General features: G+C 42.1%; 3 protein-coding genes across 5 annotated transcripts in view; 1 reads left to right on the top strand and 2 right to left on the bottom strand.

Moving 5' to 3' along the window:
• Positions 1-209: 209 nt before the first annotated feature.
• On the top strand, positions 210-4,680 carry cdt1 (chromatin licensing and DNA replication factor 1). The gene is made up of 10 exons (XM_083550182.1): positions 210-861; positions 1,806-1,907; positions 1,998-2,215; positions 2,403-2,597; positions 2,770-2,915; positions 3,012-3,112; positions 3,386-3,574; positions 3,702-3,854; positions 3,936-4,137; positions 4,216-4,680. The coding sequence occupies exons 1-10, from the start codon at positions 340-342 to the stop codon at positions 4,377-4,379; spliced, it is 1,992 nt and encodes a 663-aa protein (XP_083406308.1). The 5' UTR covers positions 210-339; the 3' UTR covers positions 4,380-4,680.
• A 153-nt stretch (positions 4,681-4,833) lies between these two features.
• aprt (adenine phosphoribosyltransferase) lies at positions 4,834-13,376 on the bottom strand. Of its 2 annotated transcripts, none has more exons than XM_083550193.1 (6): positions 13,311-13,376; positions 12,981-13,080; positions 10,035-10,138; positions 8,321-8,454; positions 6,339-6,417; positions 4,834-5,667 (listed from the first exon to the last, which is right to left on the bottom strand). In XM_083550193.1, exons 2-6 carry the CDS (start codon positions 13,070-13,072, stop codon positions 5,531-5,533), a joined length of 546 nt encoding a protein of 181 aa, XP_083406319.1. In that variant the 5' UTR covers positions 13,073-13,080; positions 13,311-13,376; the 3' UTR covers positions 4,834-5,530. The 2 variants fall into 2 exon arrangements, with proteins under 2 accessions (XP_083406319.1, XP_083406318.1); XM_083550192.1 differs by having other exon boundaries at positions 12,981-13,199; positions 13,311-13,335.
• Positions 13,377-15,608: 2,232 nt separating this feature from the next.
• galns (galactosamine (N-acetyl)-6-sulfatase) overlaps positions 15,609-18,686 on the bottom strand; it is a 26,349-nt gene continuing 23,271 nt past the window's right edge. Inside the window, exons 13-14 of one of the 2 annotated variants that reach the window (XM_083550126.1) lie at positions 17,354-17,471; positions 15,609-15,905 (exon numbers count right to left, since the gene is read on the bottom strand). In XM_083550126.1, the coding sequence (XP_083406252.1) occupies positions 15,819-15,905; positions 17,354-17,471 (205 nt within the window). In that variant the 3' untranslated portion in view covers positions 15,609-15,818. Of the gene's footprint in view, positions 15,906-17,054; positions 17,224-17,300; positions 17,472-18,686 lie in introns of those variants that run through there. The other variant, XM_083550125.1, reaches the window with a different exon arrangement.

The raw sequence follows: 18,686 nt of genomic DNA, 5'->3' as shown, positions 1-18,686 counted from the left end.
TGTTTTGTTTTCTTACTCCCTACACTATACAGGAATGCAAACCAACGGGCTTTAGGACGAGATAGACGACAATCCCCTCAAACCAGGCAGCCAATCGGAACTCACGTTGCAACGTAAACCCCTCGCGTCCAATCACATGCATGCGTGCACGGCGTTTGATCAACGCGACGACCAATCAGAGAGCTCTGAGCGCGTCTAGACCCTGACTACAAAGGTCACGTGGTAGCATTTCGCGGCAAAGTTTTATAGTGTACGGTGGGTGAAGTTTGTTCAACAGTTCCACAAGCTGCAGGTCTGCGGTGGTTCTCTGGTGGGTTTCTGCTTGTTTCACAGGCAGCCATGGCTCAGGCTCGGGTCACTGATTATTTCTCACAGTCCAAGAGAGCAGGTGTCGAACGAACCCTGCGATCGAAGTCCCAAAAACCAGGCGCTGGAGAGGAGAAGGTGTCTGAGAGGAACATCTCCACAACAACAACAAGGAGAAAGCCGCAGAGGAGCAGCCGCTCCGCACGCACACCGCTCATCGAGGACCCCGAACAGCTCCGGCACGTACAGGAGGAGTTCCTCCGGGTGATCGATGAGGCCGTGTCTGCACCCGATCACTCCGAGGGCAAGACGGAGCTCCGGAGCTCGGAGAAGGAGCCCGAGTGTCCCCGGACCCCGAAAAGGAATTCTACTGAGGCGGAGTTCGATCTCAGCTCGGCCGTGTTCTCCTCCGCCACCGAGCAGCACAGCACGGCGAAAAAGAGGCTCCGGTTGGCGGCCACGAAGCAGCTGGACACGGCCAGGAGCGCCGAGGAGACCGGGAAGAAAACAGCCAGGAAGAAGCTCGTGCTTTCCAAACATGAGGAAACCGAAAAGGTATCGATTTATCGTGAAAACTATCAAATGATTTTTTTTATCGATATTTATTTCAGCTTTCAATCAAATCCTAACAAACGTTTGTATTCGTCTGGGCGGCCATATTGGATTCGGACCGAACCGTAATCTCGCGATATTTCAGCGAGACGAACTAATAAGAATCTGGACTTTGAAGAAGTTTTGAGTTCTTCCTAATTCTAAAGTTCTCACTGCTACAAACCGCGTCGTTGAGTTAAAAAGAGATCAAATATCACTCCAGTAAAAGTACAAAAGTTTTTGCCTTCTACTAAAGTATCCAAAGTAGTGATTTATTATAACTATAATGTTCCTATTATCATTTTTATCACAAGACTCTTCACTTAATCACCTCAGTTTATGTGAAAAGACTCGAATGTGACTCTCAGCACACTGATCTATTAATATGATGATATTAATGACTCAAACACTGATCTATTACAATGATCATGAGCTTCAAAATAAATCATGTAAATGAGGTCACGTGTGTTGTGGTGAGTTCAAGTCTGGAGTTTCTTCATCATTTATTCCTCCAGAATGTTCTGCTGATGCTGAACTGTATGTTGATCAGTAGATACACCAAACGCCGATCAGAACACGATCCGTTTGGTGTCCTGATGATTTACTTCATTTAAAAAGCCACAATTACTTTAAAACGTTTGCATGAATATTTAGTCTTCATTAATAATAAACATTTGCATACATTTGCATAAAGCATCAATATTTTTGTTCAGAGTATTAAAAACCTGAAAAGTATTAATTTAAGGTGCCAATCATGTGATTAATCACGATTTAAATATTTTAATTGATTGACCGCCCCGAGATCACCTTTTTATATAAAATAAAAATTCACTGGTTTATTAAACAATAAGTACAACTTCATCACTGATCAGATGATGATCTGCTCACCCCTGATGTTTTGTACGTAGGAACCTGTCATTCCGGCCGTCCCGAAAGATCAGAAAGGTGTAGGTTCGAAAGCCTCACCTGCGAACACCGTGAGCGCTCCCACGCAGTCTAACGCAAACAAGGTACGCGGCACGGAGTTCCATTTGACCACAGGGTTTTCTTCGTTCCCCCGATTCGTCCTGATCAGCTGCTGTGTTTCTGACATCTTCCAGAAAACGTTTTCCAGAGACGACGTGGCTTCGTTGAAGGCTCGTCTGCAGAAGCTGAAAGGACGCGCCGAGGAGACGAGTTCCCCGAACCCGGCGCCCGTGTCTGCTCTCGCTGAGCTCAAAGCCCGACTGGACAACGCCAGAGAGCTCGCAGCCAAAGCACAGCAGAGGGAGGAGGAGAGAAGCAAAGAGGAGGAACGAGACCACAAAGTGGATGAAGGGTAATTTATTTATTTATTTCACGATCATGTTCTCGAAATGCATTTCGTTGGTCAGACGTTTTGCCTAAAATATGAACTCGAACCACAAGGAGGAGTTTTACCATTTTCTCAATCCAAACTCTGATCATCCATCAGGTTCCTTCACATCTTAATCACAACCATTGGTATTTTTATTTATTTATTTCAGTGAAAAGCTTCCTGCGTATCAGCGCTACCACACACTAGCTCAGGACGTTCCTCCAGGCCTCACGCTGCCCTTCAAATACAAGGTCTTAGCAGAAATGTTCCGCAGCATGGACACCATCGTCGGCATGCTCTTCAACCGCTCGGAGACGGTCACCTTCGCCAAGGTCAAACAAGGAGTCCAAGACATGATGCACAAGTAAGATGACTTCATGTTGAAATCACTCCTCATTGTGTTTTTAAATCTTAAACACCATCCTGGTTTAAGTTTTAAGATCTTTTCATTTTTGTGATGTTTATTATTATTATTTCTTCTATACCTGGAAAATGCTTTTTGAGCTCAATTGGATCAAAACACTTTCGTTCTCCAGGCGTTTTGAAGAATCTCACATCGGACAGATCAAGACGGTTTTTCCTACAGCCTACGTCTTACGGCAGGAGAAAAACATCCCGACCTTCAGCTCCACGCTGAAGAAATCCACCTACCAGCTCACCGTGGAGCCGCTCATCGACGAAGGTGACGACCTCCTTACTGTCTGCTTTTATCTACTACACACACACACACACACACACACACACAATCCTGTACTCAAGAGCTTTTTGTTTACTCCAGGAACGCACGGCGTCCGTCCTGTCCTGTCTGCTAATCGTCTGCTGGAGAGGAGAAGCACATTTCATCAGAACCTGGTTGAAATCGTCAAGGGACACCATAAGGTCAGGATTCATCCACTTTTAGATCCCAATTTGCTCTTATAAGAACCTTCACTCTTCTGGGAAGATGTTCCACTAGATTTTGTGGAACATGGTGCACACAGGGGTATTGTGGTGCTGGAACAGGTTTGGGTCTCCTAGTTGAAAGTTCATGCTTTTCCATCTCCACGTTTGTGGTAACAGTTTGAGGAAGAACCACATACCACACGAGTGGCTCAGGATCCGTACGGATCAAGTGGGTTCTGTTGCGTCACTGATCTAAATAATGTCTTGCAGGTCTTCCTAGCTTCGCTGAACCCCCCTGTAGTGGTCCCTGATGATAAATTGACCCGCTGGCACCCCAAATTCAACGTGGACGAGGTGCCCAACATCCTGCCCAGCGACTTTCCGCAGCCTCCACAGACCGAGAAGCTCACCACGGCTCAGGAAGTTCTGGACAGAGCTCGTGCCCTCATGACCCCGAAGGTAAATGTAATGCCGAGGCATGAGCTGAAATCTTCACGCCTTTTCAGCACACCTTCTGTCTACATACCCAAACACTTTTTTTGTTCTCCGAGATCAAAGTAACGATGTTCTCCGGCTCTTTTCTCAGATGGAGAAGGCTTTGGCCAACATGGCCTTGAAGACGGCCGAGGCGGCGTGTTCAAAAGACAGCGAGGCTCCGGGAGCAACGTTAAAACCAGCGACGACACCCATCCAGACTCCTGGTGCCCTCAAAGGAGTATCTCAGTCCCTGCTACAGAGGGTAGGTGTCTCCTCTGGGTGGAGAAATTTAGTTTCAACCAGAGAATTTCCTGGGTTTATTATTTTTTTTTTATTTTCTCAGATCCGGGCTAAAGAGGCTCAAAAGCTGCAGGCGGCGATGACCCGGAAACCCGAGCAGGAGGAGCGTCTGGGGATGATGTCACGCCTGCCGGAGATGGCCAGGATCCTGAGGAACGTCTTTGTAGCGGAGAAGAAGCCGGCGCTGATCATGGAGCTGGCCTGTAATCGCATGATCGGCAGCTATCGCTCTTCTCTCAGCGCAGGTGAGTCCTCCATCAGAGGTACGCAGAGAAGAGATTTTTTTTTATACGTCTTATTTATGGATTTATTTTTTCAATCAGGTGAAATGGAGAAACATCTGCGTCTGCTGGTGGAGCTGGCTCCGGAGTGGCTCTCGCTCCATCCCATCAGAAAGGACTTTTACCTCAAGCTGAACAAGAACACCAACATGAACCTGGTTCTGGAGAAGCTGAATCAGAAGATGAAGGAAGAAGAGAGGTTTTGAGGATGGCATGCGCAATGGGACGATTTACTGTTTTGTGTGAGTTCCTCCATGTTCTGAAGGTCAGGAGATGGATTGATGGATAGAGAAGTGGGAGTGTGTGAGAGCATTGTTTATAACTGGATGTAGCAGTTGGTGTGCATAGTGTTTTTTTTTTTTTTGTTTTTTTTTTATCATCTTGAACAGTTTGTTAAAGTTTCTTTTTTTGAGCTCATGTTCGAGACTTGAGGGTCCAGTAGAAGCTCATTGGACGAGTCGAGTCTAATTTGATGAATGGACATTTAATAAACAAGCTGTTTTCCAACTCCGTCTGAACTCTGATTTTAACAGTTTAGATTATTCCAGAACTTTCAGTGAATAATTTTCAGACTTGCCACAAAGCTTATAGTGTATAAACTGTACAGAAGAGAATTTTACATAGAGGGCGCTGTTGTGCAAATAAGGTCACAAATTACCATGGTCATAAAATCTTTTATTCTTGTAATCTTAGATAAAAAAAAATTTTTTTTACATGGTGTGAAAAATGAAGCACAAGGATACATTTTATTCAAGGTTTTGGGATTAAACAGAGACTTTATCATGAATGTAGATGGATTGTGTGCATGTCGGTGTTTTGCTCATCGTTAATTAGCAAATAATTAATAAAAAAAGTTTTAAGCAGCCTAAAATTTATTCCCTCTACTCCTTATAAGAAGTAAATCAGCCTTTTCCCTAAAACGTGTGTAAACGTGGCAAGTTTACGTGCAATTTGTAATTAAATGGTTGATAAATGAGGCCTGCTGATGGCCAAGTGGACATGAACCCGAGTGAAACTAGGACCATGCGAGACGCACATTTGACACCATTATAAGATTTTCTTTTCCGTACGAATTCTACAAAATTCAAGTCCAGGACGAATATTGTAAACAATCACATGTGCATGCATCATATCTCCTGCAAGAACAATATGCATATAAAAAAACAGTTACAGCAGAGCACTGTTCATATCTCAGCTGGAGGCGTGAGGATCGCTACGTCTGTGACACGTGAACACATCGTTTCCTATTGAGTGCAAACGTAATAAAAAAAAAGACTAAATACAGACAAAAAAATAATAAAATCAACCAGATGCACGTGTACTTCTTGCTCTGTGGACATGTGGAATGCGTCTTGGTTCAGCACTGTAAAAGAGAAAAGACGGGGACGGGGAGTTTTTCTGCCCCGCTGAGGTCCTTCAGCTCGATCACCACCAAGCAGCCGAGTATCTCAGCCTTCTGCATCTTCAGCAGCTCGCACGCTGCATGCAACGTTCCTGAGGAACACACAGGGCAGTAGTTATAATGGGGACGGAGAACGTCTGAATTCCACAGCCAGAACTCCACGTGTGTGTGTGTTCAGGACACACACTAGCTGGCCACAAAATCACCACCTGAATGCATCATCAGGACACCAAATGGATCTTTTGCTGATGTCTGGACGTAGATACTGAACACTGCAGACAAGAGTTGGAGTTTTGGAGATGTTCTGACCCAGTCGTCTAAACGTCACAATTAGTTAAACAAACAAATCCCTACACTCACCCATTTTTTCTGCTTCTAACATCTTTGAGGACAAAATGATGGCGATCATCAATGTTATATATCGAACATCTTGACATTCCCCATCCAACCTGCACCAGCATGAAAGGATTTCCCATAAAGAATGGCAGAAGATCCCTAAATCCTGGTGTGTAAAGCTTACAGAGTAAAGAGTCTGAACACTTATGGAAAATTTTAGGCATTTCTAGAATTTAGTTTTCACTTTGTCATCATGGGTTTGGGGGTCACGTCCCGCTCACTGTCTTTAGCGGATACTCCTCTGATCCCTGAGCACTAGATGAAGCTCTCGTCTCTTCTCTGTGGTTTGAGAGAGAAGGTTTCACTTATGCAGGGATGAGAAACACACATGCTGAGCGTATCGAGGAACGCTTGCAGATCTACACACCTCCTGTAGCCAGCAGGTCGTCGATGAGGAGAACTTTCTGTCCCGGTTGTACAGCGTCAGCCTGAATCTCCGCCTCGGCCTGCGATACACAACCACAACAGAATAATGAGATGATCATGACCATGGTTTCATCAGAGTTCTCCAAACTCTGCTCACTGCTTCACTTCAACATGCTGCAAATTGTCTTAAAACCTTTAAAAACACACAATCAAGAAAAAATACAATTCAATAAATCATCACTAGTACTTTCGGAAAAGACACTATGGCCAAAAGTTTGTGGACAGTTCCGTATGTGCTTCCATTTGAACCTCCCATTCCACATTTAGTCATTCCGAGAGATCTGAGAGTCATTCCGCTACGAACGTGTTAATAAAGTCTGGTCCTGATGAAGTTGAGGAGGTCAGGAGGCCTGGGGTGCGGTCAGCGTTCACAATCATCCCAAAAGGTCTTCATTGGGGTCAGAGCTCTACAGCAGGAGATCTTCCACACACTTCCAAACCACGTAAAGCAGATCATCATGTAGCTGGCTTTGTGCACTTTGTGCGACTTATTAATAAATGACAATCTGAACGAGCAGTTAGAAGTTCAGATTCTTATCGTTGAGCTTCCAGCACCACCACCATATCAGCCAGGGGGTTTCATCATTTATTAACTAAAATGCTCTTCAGAACCTGACGCAGCACTCACGCTCATCCACACGATCGTGCAAGCAGGGCGTCACAGCACGTGTTCACGTTATCTTCAGAATATCGCTGCTTCTGGTCTGGGTTTAAAATCTAACGATATGGCCGAAAGTATTAGGACACCCGACTTTTCCAGCTACATGAGGCTCACAGATCTGAAGGCACACAATTGTGTAGGAACGTCTCTAGATCCTGGAGCATAGAATTTTGCCTCCGCTTGAACTAGGAGACCTGAACTTGAGCACAAATCCAGCTCCATGAAGATCTACGGAGGTTGTTATAAGAGCAAATGGAGACTAAATGTGGAATGGGATGTTGAAAAAGAAGCACATCATGATCCTACACTTGAGCTTTTATCATACACCGGAGAAGAGAATCTAAAAACCAGATAAATACATGCTACAATCAGAAGATTCGGTCATATAATGAACGACTTGATGGAATGTGCCACACCCCTTTCCTCTCTTCTTTCTCAGACAGCAACACGCTCCTCCGTGCTGGAATCAGTCGCTGGTCTGACTCGAGCGTTGTGGCTTCAGGTGCTCTCCTTACTAATGGCATTACTTTAAATTGAACCTTTCACATCAGTGTCTGGATCTGGAGGTCCCGTGAGACCTTTCCAGTGGTTCTTCCCATCACTCCATGTGGTTCCAACAGGTACGGGATTGTCTCATGGGCTGCTTCTGTACTGTCCGCGTTTCGGAGTGTCGTCTGGTGTGGTTTGATTTTACTTCAGTTGATTGAATGTTTGCTCTTATACGGTCCTCACAAAACCATACATATGGGATGTTTTGATATTTGCATCATAGGGATGGTTTATTTCAGTGCAACTGTCCCCTCGTTAGCCCCAATCAGCCAATCACAATCCACTATTCACACCTGAATAGTAGCTGAGAAAAAAAAATGTCAACACCCGTATATTTTATGGACCTGACTGGATATTCCATGGAGCAGGTGCCCATTTATGTTACCCCTGACCTGGGATTTTCTTAGCAGCACTTATGAAGGAACATGGTGGTCTCTAAATGTGGGATCTTGTACATTGGGATACGTTTTAATATCTTGCCATTTCTTTCCTTTGGACAACTTCTGCTTTAACCATCATGTCATACACATTACTGGCTTTATTTTTTTCCCCATCTGTAAAGGTACTCGTGTGTGTGTGTGTGTGTGTGTGTGTGTGTGTGTGTGTGTGTGTGTAGGAACTATTGTTTATGTATTCTTGCTCCAAAATGTGAAAATTCTCCTAAAAAAAGGTGTATTTGATTAGAACTGAGAGACAAACACAAGGATCCTCACCTTGGCGTACTCCAGGGTGTACCCTACAGACACTGTCGGACCAGGAAGTTTCCCTTTCTTTCGCACCAAGATAAAGCCGATTCCCAATCTCTGTGCCAGAAGTGGCCCAAATAAAAAACCACGAGCTTCCAGACCTGCAAAACAATCCCAAAAAAAATAGTGACGTCATGGAGAAAAAGGAACTGTGACTGTGCACAGAAACCCCAGGCTGTAGCTTTCAATTCATTCAACAGCTTTAAACATGTGGATGAACATCAGATGATCGGAATTACTCGGAATAAGTCCCTTGGTTATTAAGCAATATACCACTGAACCTGACAAGTCAGCAATAAGCAATAAAAGGCTTCAATTTTGCGACAAAAAAGATTGGACTCTGATCTAATTAAAAAAAGGTCATGTGGTCGGATGAGTCCGGATTCATCCTGTTTTAGAGTGATGGAGGCTTCAGGGTAAGAAGTGTTGCGAATAAAGTGACGCACCAAAAATGGTCAGTTCCTAACAAACAGGCATGTGGGGGCAGTCTTACGATCCGGGGTCGCCTCAGCTGTTCAAGTCGAGGTTTATATTAGATTACCAAAAAAATAAAAATCAAAAAAATCAAAAGAATCAAATTTTTTTATATATATATATATATAAAAATAAAATAAAATAAAAAATACACTTAAAGCACGATATACAGCACGTGGTAACAGTGATTAGCCTCTAGAGGCTGTATTACGCAACCCGGAAAAACTATCCGTCGGTCGACCTTTAAATAGAACACATGCCCAATCCTGGAACACACCCAATTTTATTCCATACCACCAACTTATGGCTCCCTCAGCTTGATAGAATTATATTCAGGCTGTAGGCTATTACAAATCTCTAACAGGAACATTCAGCATCCCTGAGCTCCACCACCACTTCTCCGTGCCCCCAGCACTATACTACCTCCGCATCTGACCTACAAGTTTGACCTGATCGACTTCATCCAGTTTTAAATTATACATCAACAAAAGGCTCTAATGGCACAGAATGTGCTGCATGTTCCTCTTCTTTATTTCCAGAAGTGTTAGAGGAGACATTTCCCTCATCCCTTCACCTCCACAGCAATGTCACACTGATTGATGATCTCGCCCTTGTCCGACTTCTTAGCAGTAACAACTGCTTCTCGTTTGGTCTGAAAGTGTGTGTGGTCACTGCTGTGTGTTTCAGCATGCAGCAGGATCACCGGGGAAAACGGATGAAATAATGGTCATAAAGTCTGTGGTGAGACGTTCTGGAGCTTCACGTTCATACCATGAGTGCATTATAAACCACACTGTTCTTGTTTTTCAGGTTCTCTTTCCCGGTTCTTCTTTGCAGATTCATCACCCAGACCCCATCCAGCTTCCTCAGGGAAAATTTTCCTATGGCACCTAAGGAGAACCTTCTAAATTTGTTCCCAATAGACTGCTATGTGCAGGAACATCTCAAATCAGCTACAGAACATCGGCCTGTCTTCCTACAAATCTCACATGACTACAGAGCTCCAGTAAGGTTTCATGAAAGGAACATGTTCATTTTACTGAAGACCAACATGTCCTTCACTGTCGCTACTAGATTGCTCTGGTTTTCTTCTTCAGAGCTTCTTTTTAGAGTTCATAAGGGGACTCCTCAGGGGACTCTAAACAAGATCTAGTGTAACATCTTGTAGACATTTGTACAGAAGGTGTTAGTAAAGTCCAAGTCTCACCCACGATGAGTTCAGTGTGTGGATGCTTCTGCCTCACATGCTCCTCAAACAGATCGATAACTGCAGCCAGGGCTTTGGGTTCCTTCAGAATCGGGCAAATATCCCTGAAATAAACGTGAAGCAGATTAGAATCAACTCCAATCAATCATTCACTTCTCACCTGAGAGCACGCTGAGCCTGGACCCTACACGTGTGTACAGAACCTCACACGTGTATACAGAACCCTAGATGTGTGTACAGAACCTTACACGTGTATACAGAACCCTAGATGTGTGTACAGAACCTTACACGTGTATACAGAACCCTAGATGTGTGTACAAAGCTTACACGTGTAAACAGAACCCTAGATGTGTGTACATAACCTTACACGTGTATACAGAACCCTAGATGTGTGTACAGAACCTTACACGTGTATACAGAACCCTAGATGTGTGTACAGAACCTTACACGTTTGTACAGAACCCTAGATGTGTGTACAGAACCCTAGATGTGTGTACAGAACCTTACACGTGTATACAGAACCCTAGATGTGTGTACAGAACCTTACACGTTTGTACAGAACCCTAGATGTGTGTACAGAACCCTAGATGTGTGTACAGAACCTTACACGTGTATACAGAACCCTAGATGTGTGTACAGAACCTTACACGTGTGTACAGAATCCCTAGATGTGTGTACAGAACCTTACACGTGTATACAGAACCCTAGATGTGTGTACAGAAACCCTAGATGTGTGTACAGAACCTTACACGTGTATACAGAACCCTAGATGTGTGTACAGAACCTTACACGTGTATACAGAACCCTAGATGTGTGTACAAAGCTTACACGTGTAAACAGAACCCTAGATGTGTGTACATAACCTTACACGTGTATACAGAACCCTAGATGTGTGTACAGAACCTTACACGTGTATACAGAACACTAGATGTGTGTACAGAACCTTACACGTTTGTACAGAACCCTAGATGTGTGTACAGAACCTTACACGTGTATACAGAACCCTAGATGTGTGTACAGAACCTTACACGTTTGTACAGAACCCTAGATGTGTGTACAGAACCCTAGATGTGTGTACAGAACCTTACACGTGTATACAGAACCCTAGATGTGTGTACAGAACCTTACACGTGTGTACAGAATCCCTAGATGTGTGTACAGAACCTTACACGTGTATACAGAACCCTAGATGTGTGTACAGAAACCCTAGATGTGTGTACAGAACCTTACACGTGTATACAGAACCCTAGATGTGTGTACAGAAACCCTAGATGTGTGTACAGAACCTTACACGTGTGTACAGAACCCTAGATGTGTGTACAGAAACCCTAGATGTGTGTACAGAACCTTACACGTGTGTACAGAACCCTAGGTGTGTGTACAGAACCCTAGGTGTGTGTACAGAACCTTACACGTGTATACAGAACCCTAGATGTATGTACAGAACCCTACACGTGTGTACAGAACCCTACACGTGTGTACAGAACCCTAGATGTGTGTACAGAACCCTAGATGTGTGTACAGAACCTTACACGTGTATACAGAACCCTAGATGTGTGTACAGAACCCTACATTAAGAGATTGGATGACCCATAACTTTCTGCTATTAAATTCTGATAAAACGGAGATTTTGCTCATCGGCCCAAAAAATAGTACACAGAAGCTCCAGCATCTCAGCCTGCATTTAGACGGTTGTTCTGTAACTACTAGTTCAACGGTAAAAGACCTGGGAGTTATTTTAGACAGCAACTTATCTTTTAAAAATCACATCAATCAAGTTACAAAAACAGCCTTCTTTCACCTTAGAAATATTTCTAAGCTAAGAAATATGTTATCTATATCTGATGCAGAGAAGCTCGTCCATGCGTTTATGACCTCTAGAATAGACTACTGTAATGCATTACTAGGTGGATGTCCTGCATCATTAATAAACAAGCTTCAGTTAGTTCAGAATGCGGCAGCAAGAGTTCTTACTAGGTCAAGAAAATACGATCATATAACCCCAATCTTATCGTCCCTACATTGGCTTCCTATTAAGTTTCGAATAGACTACAAACTACTGCTACTCACTTATAAAGCACTAAATGGTTTGGCTCCCATGTATCTATCCAGTCTCTTAACACGCTACAATCCGTCACGCTCCCTGAGATCTCAAAACTCTGGGCTTCTAGTAGTTCCTAGAATAGCAAAGTCCACTAAAGGCGGTAGAGCATTTTCACATTTAGCTCCTAAACTCTGGAATAGTCTTCCTGACAGTGTTCGGGGTTCAGATACACTCTCTCAGTTTAAGTGCAGATTAAAAACATATCTTTTTAGCAAAGCCTACACATAACACACATCACACACATCACATCACAACCTTGTGCTCCAGAACATCTGATCACATGCACATTATCAACTTGTGCTGTTAATATCATGAACAGCAGCTACGCTAATTCCTCTCCACTGCTTCTCTTTCTCTCCCCATCCCGAGGCATCCTGAGGTTTGGCCAGCTCCAGTCACGTCCCACCTCGTGAAGATTATGGACCTATGGATGATCATGGAGAAGTAGATGCCGAGTGTTTAAAGGCCCTGGCATGGAGAAGCTGATGCTGGATCTATGATGATCACAAATTGTTCTGTATTGTTGAAAGATTTATGACCAAACTCTTGATGTCACCCATATGAGGATGGGTTCCCCTTTGAGTCTGGTTCCTCTCAAGGTTTCTTCCTCATATCATCTAAGGGAGTTTTTCCTTGCCACTGTCGCCACGGCTGCTCATCAGGGACAAACGCACACCTTCACCTTCACTGTTGTTTTCTGTAAAGCTGCTTTGAGACAATGTCTGTTGTGAAAAGCGCTATACAAATAAACTTGACTTGACTTGACTTACACGTGTGTACAGAACCCTACACGTGTGTACAGAACCCTTCACGTGTGCATTTCTCTCGGAAATGAGACTCACTTGAACACGATGCCCTGGACGGGAAAATCAGGGACATTCCTGACATGCTGCAGGATCAGGTCCAGCCTGTTTACACGTAAATCTTCCGCCATGTTCCACACTGTAAGATGAAACGGGGAACGCGTCTCAAATCCACTTCCGGTTTCCTTCTCCCGACGTAGTGAACACACCTATAGGGCTGTGTCCCAATTATTACTGTTTTGTACCGGTTATTAGAGGCTGCGACAAAGCAATGAGAATAAAATAAAGTTATAAAAACTGTTAAAAAGATTGTTTCTAATAAATTTTTTATAATTTTATAATAAAATGATAAATGTTATCTGCGTTCACCGAGTTTCCGGTTACACTGCCGTTCTATGTGTAGGGGGCGGGGCCTAACTGTGCTTTACTTTGATTGGCTGGTGAGATTTTGACAGACAGATTTTTGAAGAAGAGGTGAACACTGAATAGAGTTACGCTCGTGTTTGTGTGTGTGTGTGTGTGTGTGTGTGTGTGTGTGTGTGTGTGTGTGTGTGTGTGTGTGTGAGCTCAAATGTAAAACATTCATACAGAAACAAGATGTAATAAAATGCTTTACACGTCCAACAGGTAAATATAAATACAATATAAAAATATAAAGTATAAAAAGTATAATTAAAGTATTTAAAAATAGGAAAAAAAAAAAAAAATATATATATATATATATATTCTTCCTCTTCCTGTTTCTCCCACTAGGGGGCGCCACAGCGGATCATCCGTCTCCATACCCTCCTGTCCTCTACATCTTCCTCTTTCACTCCATCTACCTGCATGTCTTCCCTCACCACATCCATAAATCTCCTCCTTGATCTTCCTCTTTTCCTCCTTCCTGGTGTCTCCATCCTCAGCATTCTCCTACTGATATACCCCATGTCCCTCCTCTGCACATGTCCAAACCATCTCAATCTCGCCTCCCTCACCTTGTCTCCAAAACGTCCTACATGCGCTGTCCCTCTAATAAACTCATTTATAATCCTGTCCATCGTCATCACTCCTAACGAACATCTCAACATCTTCAGCTCTGCTACCTCCAGCTCCACCTCCTGTCTTTTACTCAATGCCACTGTCTCTAATCCATACAACATCTCAGGTCTCACCACAGTCCTATAAACTTTCCCTTTCACTCTCACAGATACTCTTCTATCACAGATCACTCCTGCTATCACTCTTCTCCACCCACTCCACCCTGCCTGCACTCTTTTCTTCACTTCTCTAACACACTCTCCATTACTTTGCACTGTTGACCCCAGGTACCTGAACTCCTCCACCTTCTCCACCTCTTCTCCCTGCAACCGCACCCCTCCACTGCCCTCCCTCTCATTCACACACATGTACTCTGTCTTACTCCTACTGACTTTCATTCCTCTTCTCTCCAGCGGGTACCTCCACCTCTCCAGGCTCTTCTCCACCTCTCCAGCGTGTATACATTATTTATATATTTACTATAAAATACTATAAAATATTGTATATATGCTGTATAATATCTACAGAAGAAGAAGACAGGAATGGAGATATATAACAAACAGATGACATCATAACATTCTGAGTGGTGAAGTGAAGAACACTGATGATCTTCATCATGGCTGCTGTTGGTGGGTGGATTTAATTATTAGGCAGCAGGTGAACATTTTGTTCTCAAAGTTGATGTTAGAAGCAGGAAAAATGGGCGTAAGGATTTGAGCAAGTTTGATAAATTGAGACGTCTAGACGTCTGGGTCAGAGCATCTCCAAAACTGCAGCTCTTGTGGGATGTTCCTGGTCTGCAGTGGTCAGAATCTATCAGAAGTGCTCCAAGGAAGGAACAGTGGTAAACCGGTCATTCACTGTGTTTGCATTCAAGGAGCAGAAGAGTCCATTGTTGGGATGGTGGTGGTCCTCACTATCTTCTATCCACTTGCTGTAGATGTCCTGCATGTGTGTGTGTGTGTGTGTGTGTGTGTGTAAGAGTTCGGGACCACGTGATGGATTACAGTGTAGTGCTTGTGATTAGAAGAGTAGATTATACAGTACACAGTTATAAATCAGCTCTGGATGGTGACTGAGCAAAACTAAACACACCCCTGTGTTTATTTGGACCTCACTAATATACATTGTGATTTTTTTGGAAATCGGTGAACGTCGCATTTGGCACCCAAAAAAAACCCTTTATATTTTTCTCAAATAATAATTAATGAACTATTTTCAGCTATATTCAATAAATAAATAATTACCGAACTATTGAAATAAATAAATCACGTTTTGTCTAGAAAACCAAATACATCATTATTATTGTTGTTTCTTATTAATTTACAATTATATGTTTGTTTATTTAAAACGTTTTTTTTTTTTATATATATTATAAATTATTAAGTGTTTTCTTCTTCCTGTTTATTATTATTATTATTAGTAATAATAATCATATCTTTTTTTTTAAATAATTGTTTAATTATTGTTTTTATTTCTTTGTTATTATTACATTATTTTTAGATTCTAAACCACGGCTTTTGTCCGTGAGTCACGTGACAAAAAGCCTAAAATGATTTACTTGCACACTATTGTATTATTTAACTATTGTTGAATTATTAATTAGAAGCATCCCATTTTTTATACATATTTAAAATAAACATGAGATTTGGGTAGAATCAATAATTAATTAATTTGTTTATTTAATTAATTATAACTAAATTGAAACCAGCAATTAAATTTTTAATTTCCCTTATTATAAAGAAACATGATTTTTCATTATAAAGGTAATTAAAGTCCTCAAACTCCTCATAATAAAAGAAATCAGAGTTTATTGAACAATAATCCATTATGACTTATTTATATATATTTATAGCATCAGTGGGGCCAGTCACATTTCCAGGGGTTGGACGGTGGTGCTTTGAGACACTTCCCCAACTTCTCGCATCCTGGTGGAGCCCAATTCTGTCAAACAAACAAACAAACAAACAAACAAACACATTTATGATAAATAATAAGATGCACATTCTGGCATCGTTCCTTTCCTTTTGCAGTTTATGAAAATAAATATATACAAAGAATGGCCACTTGGAGGCGCTGTTGTCACACTGGAGATCCGTGAACAGCCTGCAGAACTGCACAGACTCCACATTCACAAGCCACAAAAACCACATTTCAAAGAAAAAGCATAAAAAAAAATCTAGCAAATATTCAGTAAAATATGTGGGAAAAAAGCGCAGCACTGAGGTGAAAGGTGAGACAGAGAACAAAGGGATACGAAAAAAAAATAAGTCGAATTATCGGGAAGCTCACAATTGGAAATAAATAAAACAGCTCCAGACGTCGAGAGAGAATAATGTTCCTCAGGAGAAAATGAACAAAAACAACCAAACCCTAATAAAGAGCTGAAACACGAATATTCACACGAAGTACGATTATTCCTCCTGAAGAAGACGTACCACTAAAGCAGCCTGTGTATAATTTCCTATTTTATTTAGGAATGAAAAATGGTTAATGATGTGATGCATCGAATAAAAAAAGAAAAAAGACGTGTGGATCAGATTGGCATTTGTGTCTTGGTAAAACATTTTCTATATAGAATATATAATTGTCTATGTAGATCGATTTCTCGTCACTAAACTGTATCTCGAGTGCGTTCTCTCAGCGCCGCTGCTGCTACGTGAATATGACGCATCGCAACACTACAGAGACGGAGGCGTGTCACATAGAGTCACATAGAATACAGATTTACATGGCAGAGGCAGAGCTGTAACTTCCTCCAGACACAACAGGAGAAGAACGTCTGGTTTTATTTCAGCTTTTTGTCTTTTCCGCACCATAAAGGCGTGTGTGTGTGTGTGTGTGTGTGTGTGTGTGTAAGGGGCAATGAGTTAGAAGTAAGAAGTTTTTTAAGTAAGTTGATGATTTGCTGTATTGTAACAGGGGAATCGTATCATATCGTGTCAGTAGCTGCTTCATACGTGTCTTTATCGTATCGTAGCGTCTGCGTCTGCTTCAGTTCTCAGCATTGACTGTTATTGATGTTTGCACAGTAAAACTGACCGAATGGATCAAAATAATGCTTTGCTTTATATACAACATCTACAATTCTGCTACTCGAGTTCACACTTAATTATTTGTTGTTTGTTTGTTTGTTTCCTGCATCACTATAAATAATGAAGCTGTTGGAGTTAAACTCCTGATGCTGTTCTTCCTTCCTTCTTTTTCTTCTCCAGCTTGTCTCCAAAATTCATCTTCTGCCTTAGATTCATTTATTAAATCACTCACACACACACACACACACACACACACACACACACACACACACACACACACACACACACACACACACACACACACACACACACACACACACACACACACACACAGATAAAAGGGCTCTCCGGTCTCACCATGACTGCCAGATCACACATGTTCAGCTGTGGCTCTCCAGGTACCAGTGTCCTCTTATGTTTCTCCACCACTGTACCGATGCGTGTCTGAACGTCCAGATATTCCTTAGACAAGACACTGGAAGAGAGAGAGAGAGAGAGAGAGAGAGAGAGAGAGAGGTAGAGAGAGAGAGAGAGAGAGAGAGAGAGAGAATGAATGTGGGGGAGGGAAAACAAGAAGGATGAACCCTGCAGCCTGAACAAAACCCATCATCCACATACTAAAGCAGGGCAATCGCACCAAGCCATCAATTCATGCTCCATGCTCACATATACATGATTTTACACACACACACACACACACACACACACGCACACACACACACACACACACACACACACACACAAAGAGGTGCTGAAAAGAGCTGGGCTCTTCTGTAAAGTCAAGGACGCTCAAGCTATTGCTTTCACCTCTCTAACACACACACACACACACACACACACACACACACACACACACACACACACACACACACACACACACAGCCCATTGAACACATATACATCAGATGAACAGGACTCGCACAACACAAAGGACAGAAAGGTTAATGAAAAGCCAGAGGAGTGAACATACACCATTAGTGTTTACACTAAACCATGTGATGATGAAGATGATGATGAAGATGACCACAGTAAACACACTCTAATGTTAATTTACATTTGCGCCACTAGGAAATAGATGTATTATAATCACTCTTATATCCAGACACTGAAGAAAACTGTATTCTGAAGATGATGAAGAATATTAAAGGACGGAGTGAAACTCGGAACCGAAGCAGAATCCATTATAGTTAAAAACCGCGGGAACTTAATGTAATATTTAGCCACAGAAAAGTGTGACGCTACGCCCCCCGGTGGAAACGCAGCGATTAGAGTCACTCTGATCAGTTAAAGCCTTCTTATAATCATATAATTAATAATAATAAATTGTATTAATATTAATAATAACAATATTATATATATATATATTATTATTATATAAGTGTAACATTGTTATTATATAATTTTACAAATAAAGAAATACACATTGTGAAATAATGAATTGAAATAGAGTAAAAAATAAAAATAAACAATTAAGTGAAATAAATATAATAATAATAATTCTCCAGAGGACTCTCTCTCTCTCTTTCTCTCTCTCTCTATCCTTCTCTCTCTCTCTCTCTCTCTTTCTCTCTCTCTCTATCCTTCTCCCTCTCTCTCTCTCTCTATCCTTCTCTCTCTCTCTCTCTCTCTCTATCCTTCTCTCTCTCTCTCTCTATCCTTCTCTCTCTCTCTCTCTCTCTCTCTCTCCCTA

The sequence above is a fragment of the Silurus aristotelis genome (assembly GCF_946808225.1).
Source record: "Silurus aristotelis genome assembly, chromosome: 9".
Classification (NCBI taxonomy): Eukaryota; Metazoa; Chordata; class Actinopteri; order Siluriformes; family Siluridae; genus Silurus; species Silurus aristotelis.
The sequence above is the reverse complement of the archived record's forward strand: the minus strand, read 5'-3'. Positions and strand labels throughout refer to the sequence as shown.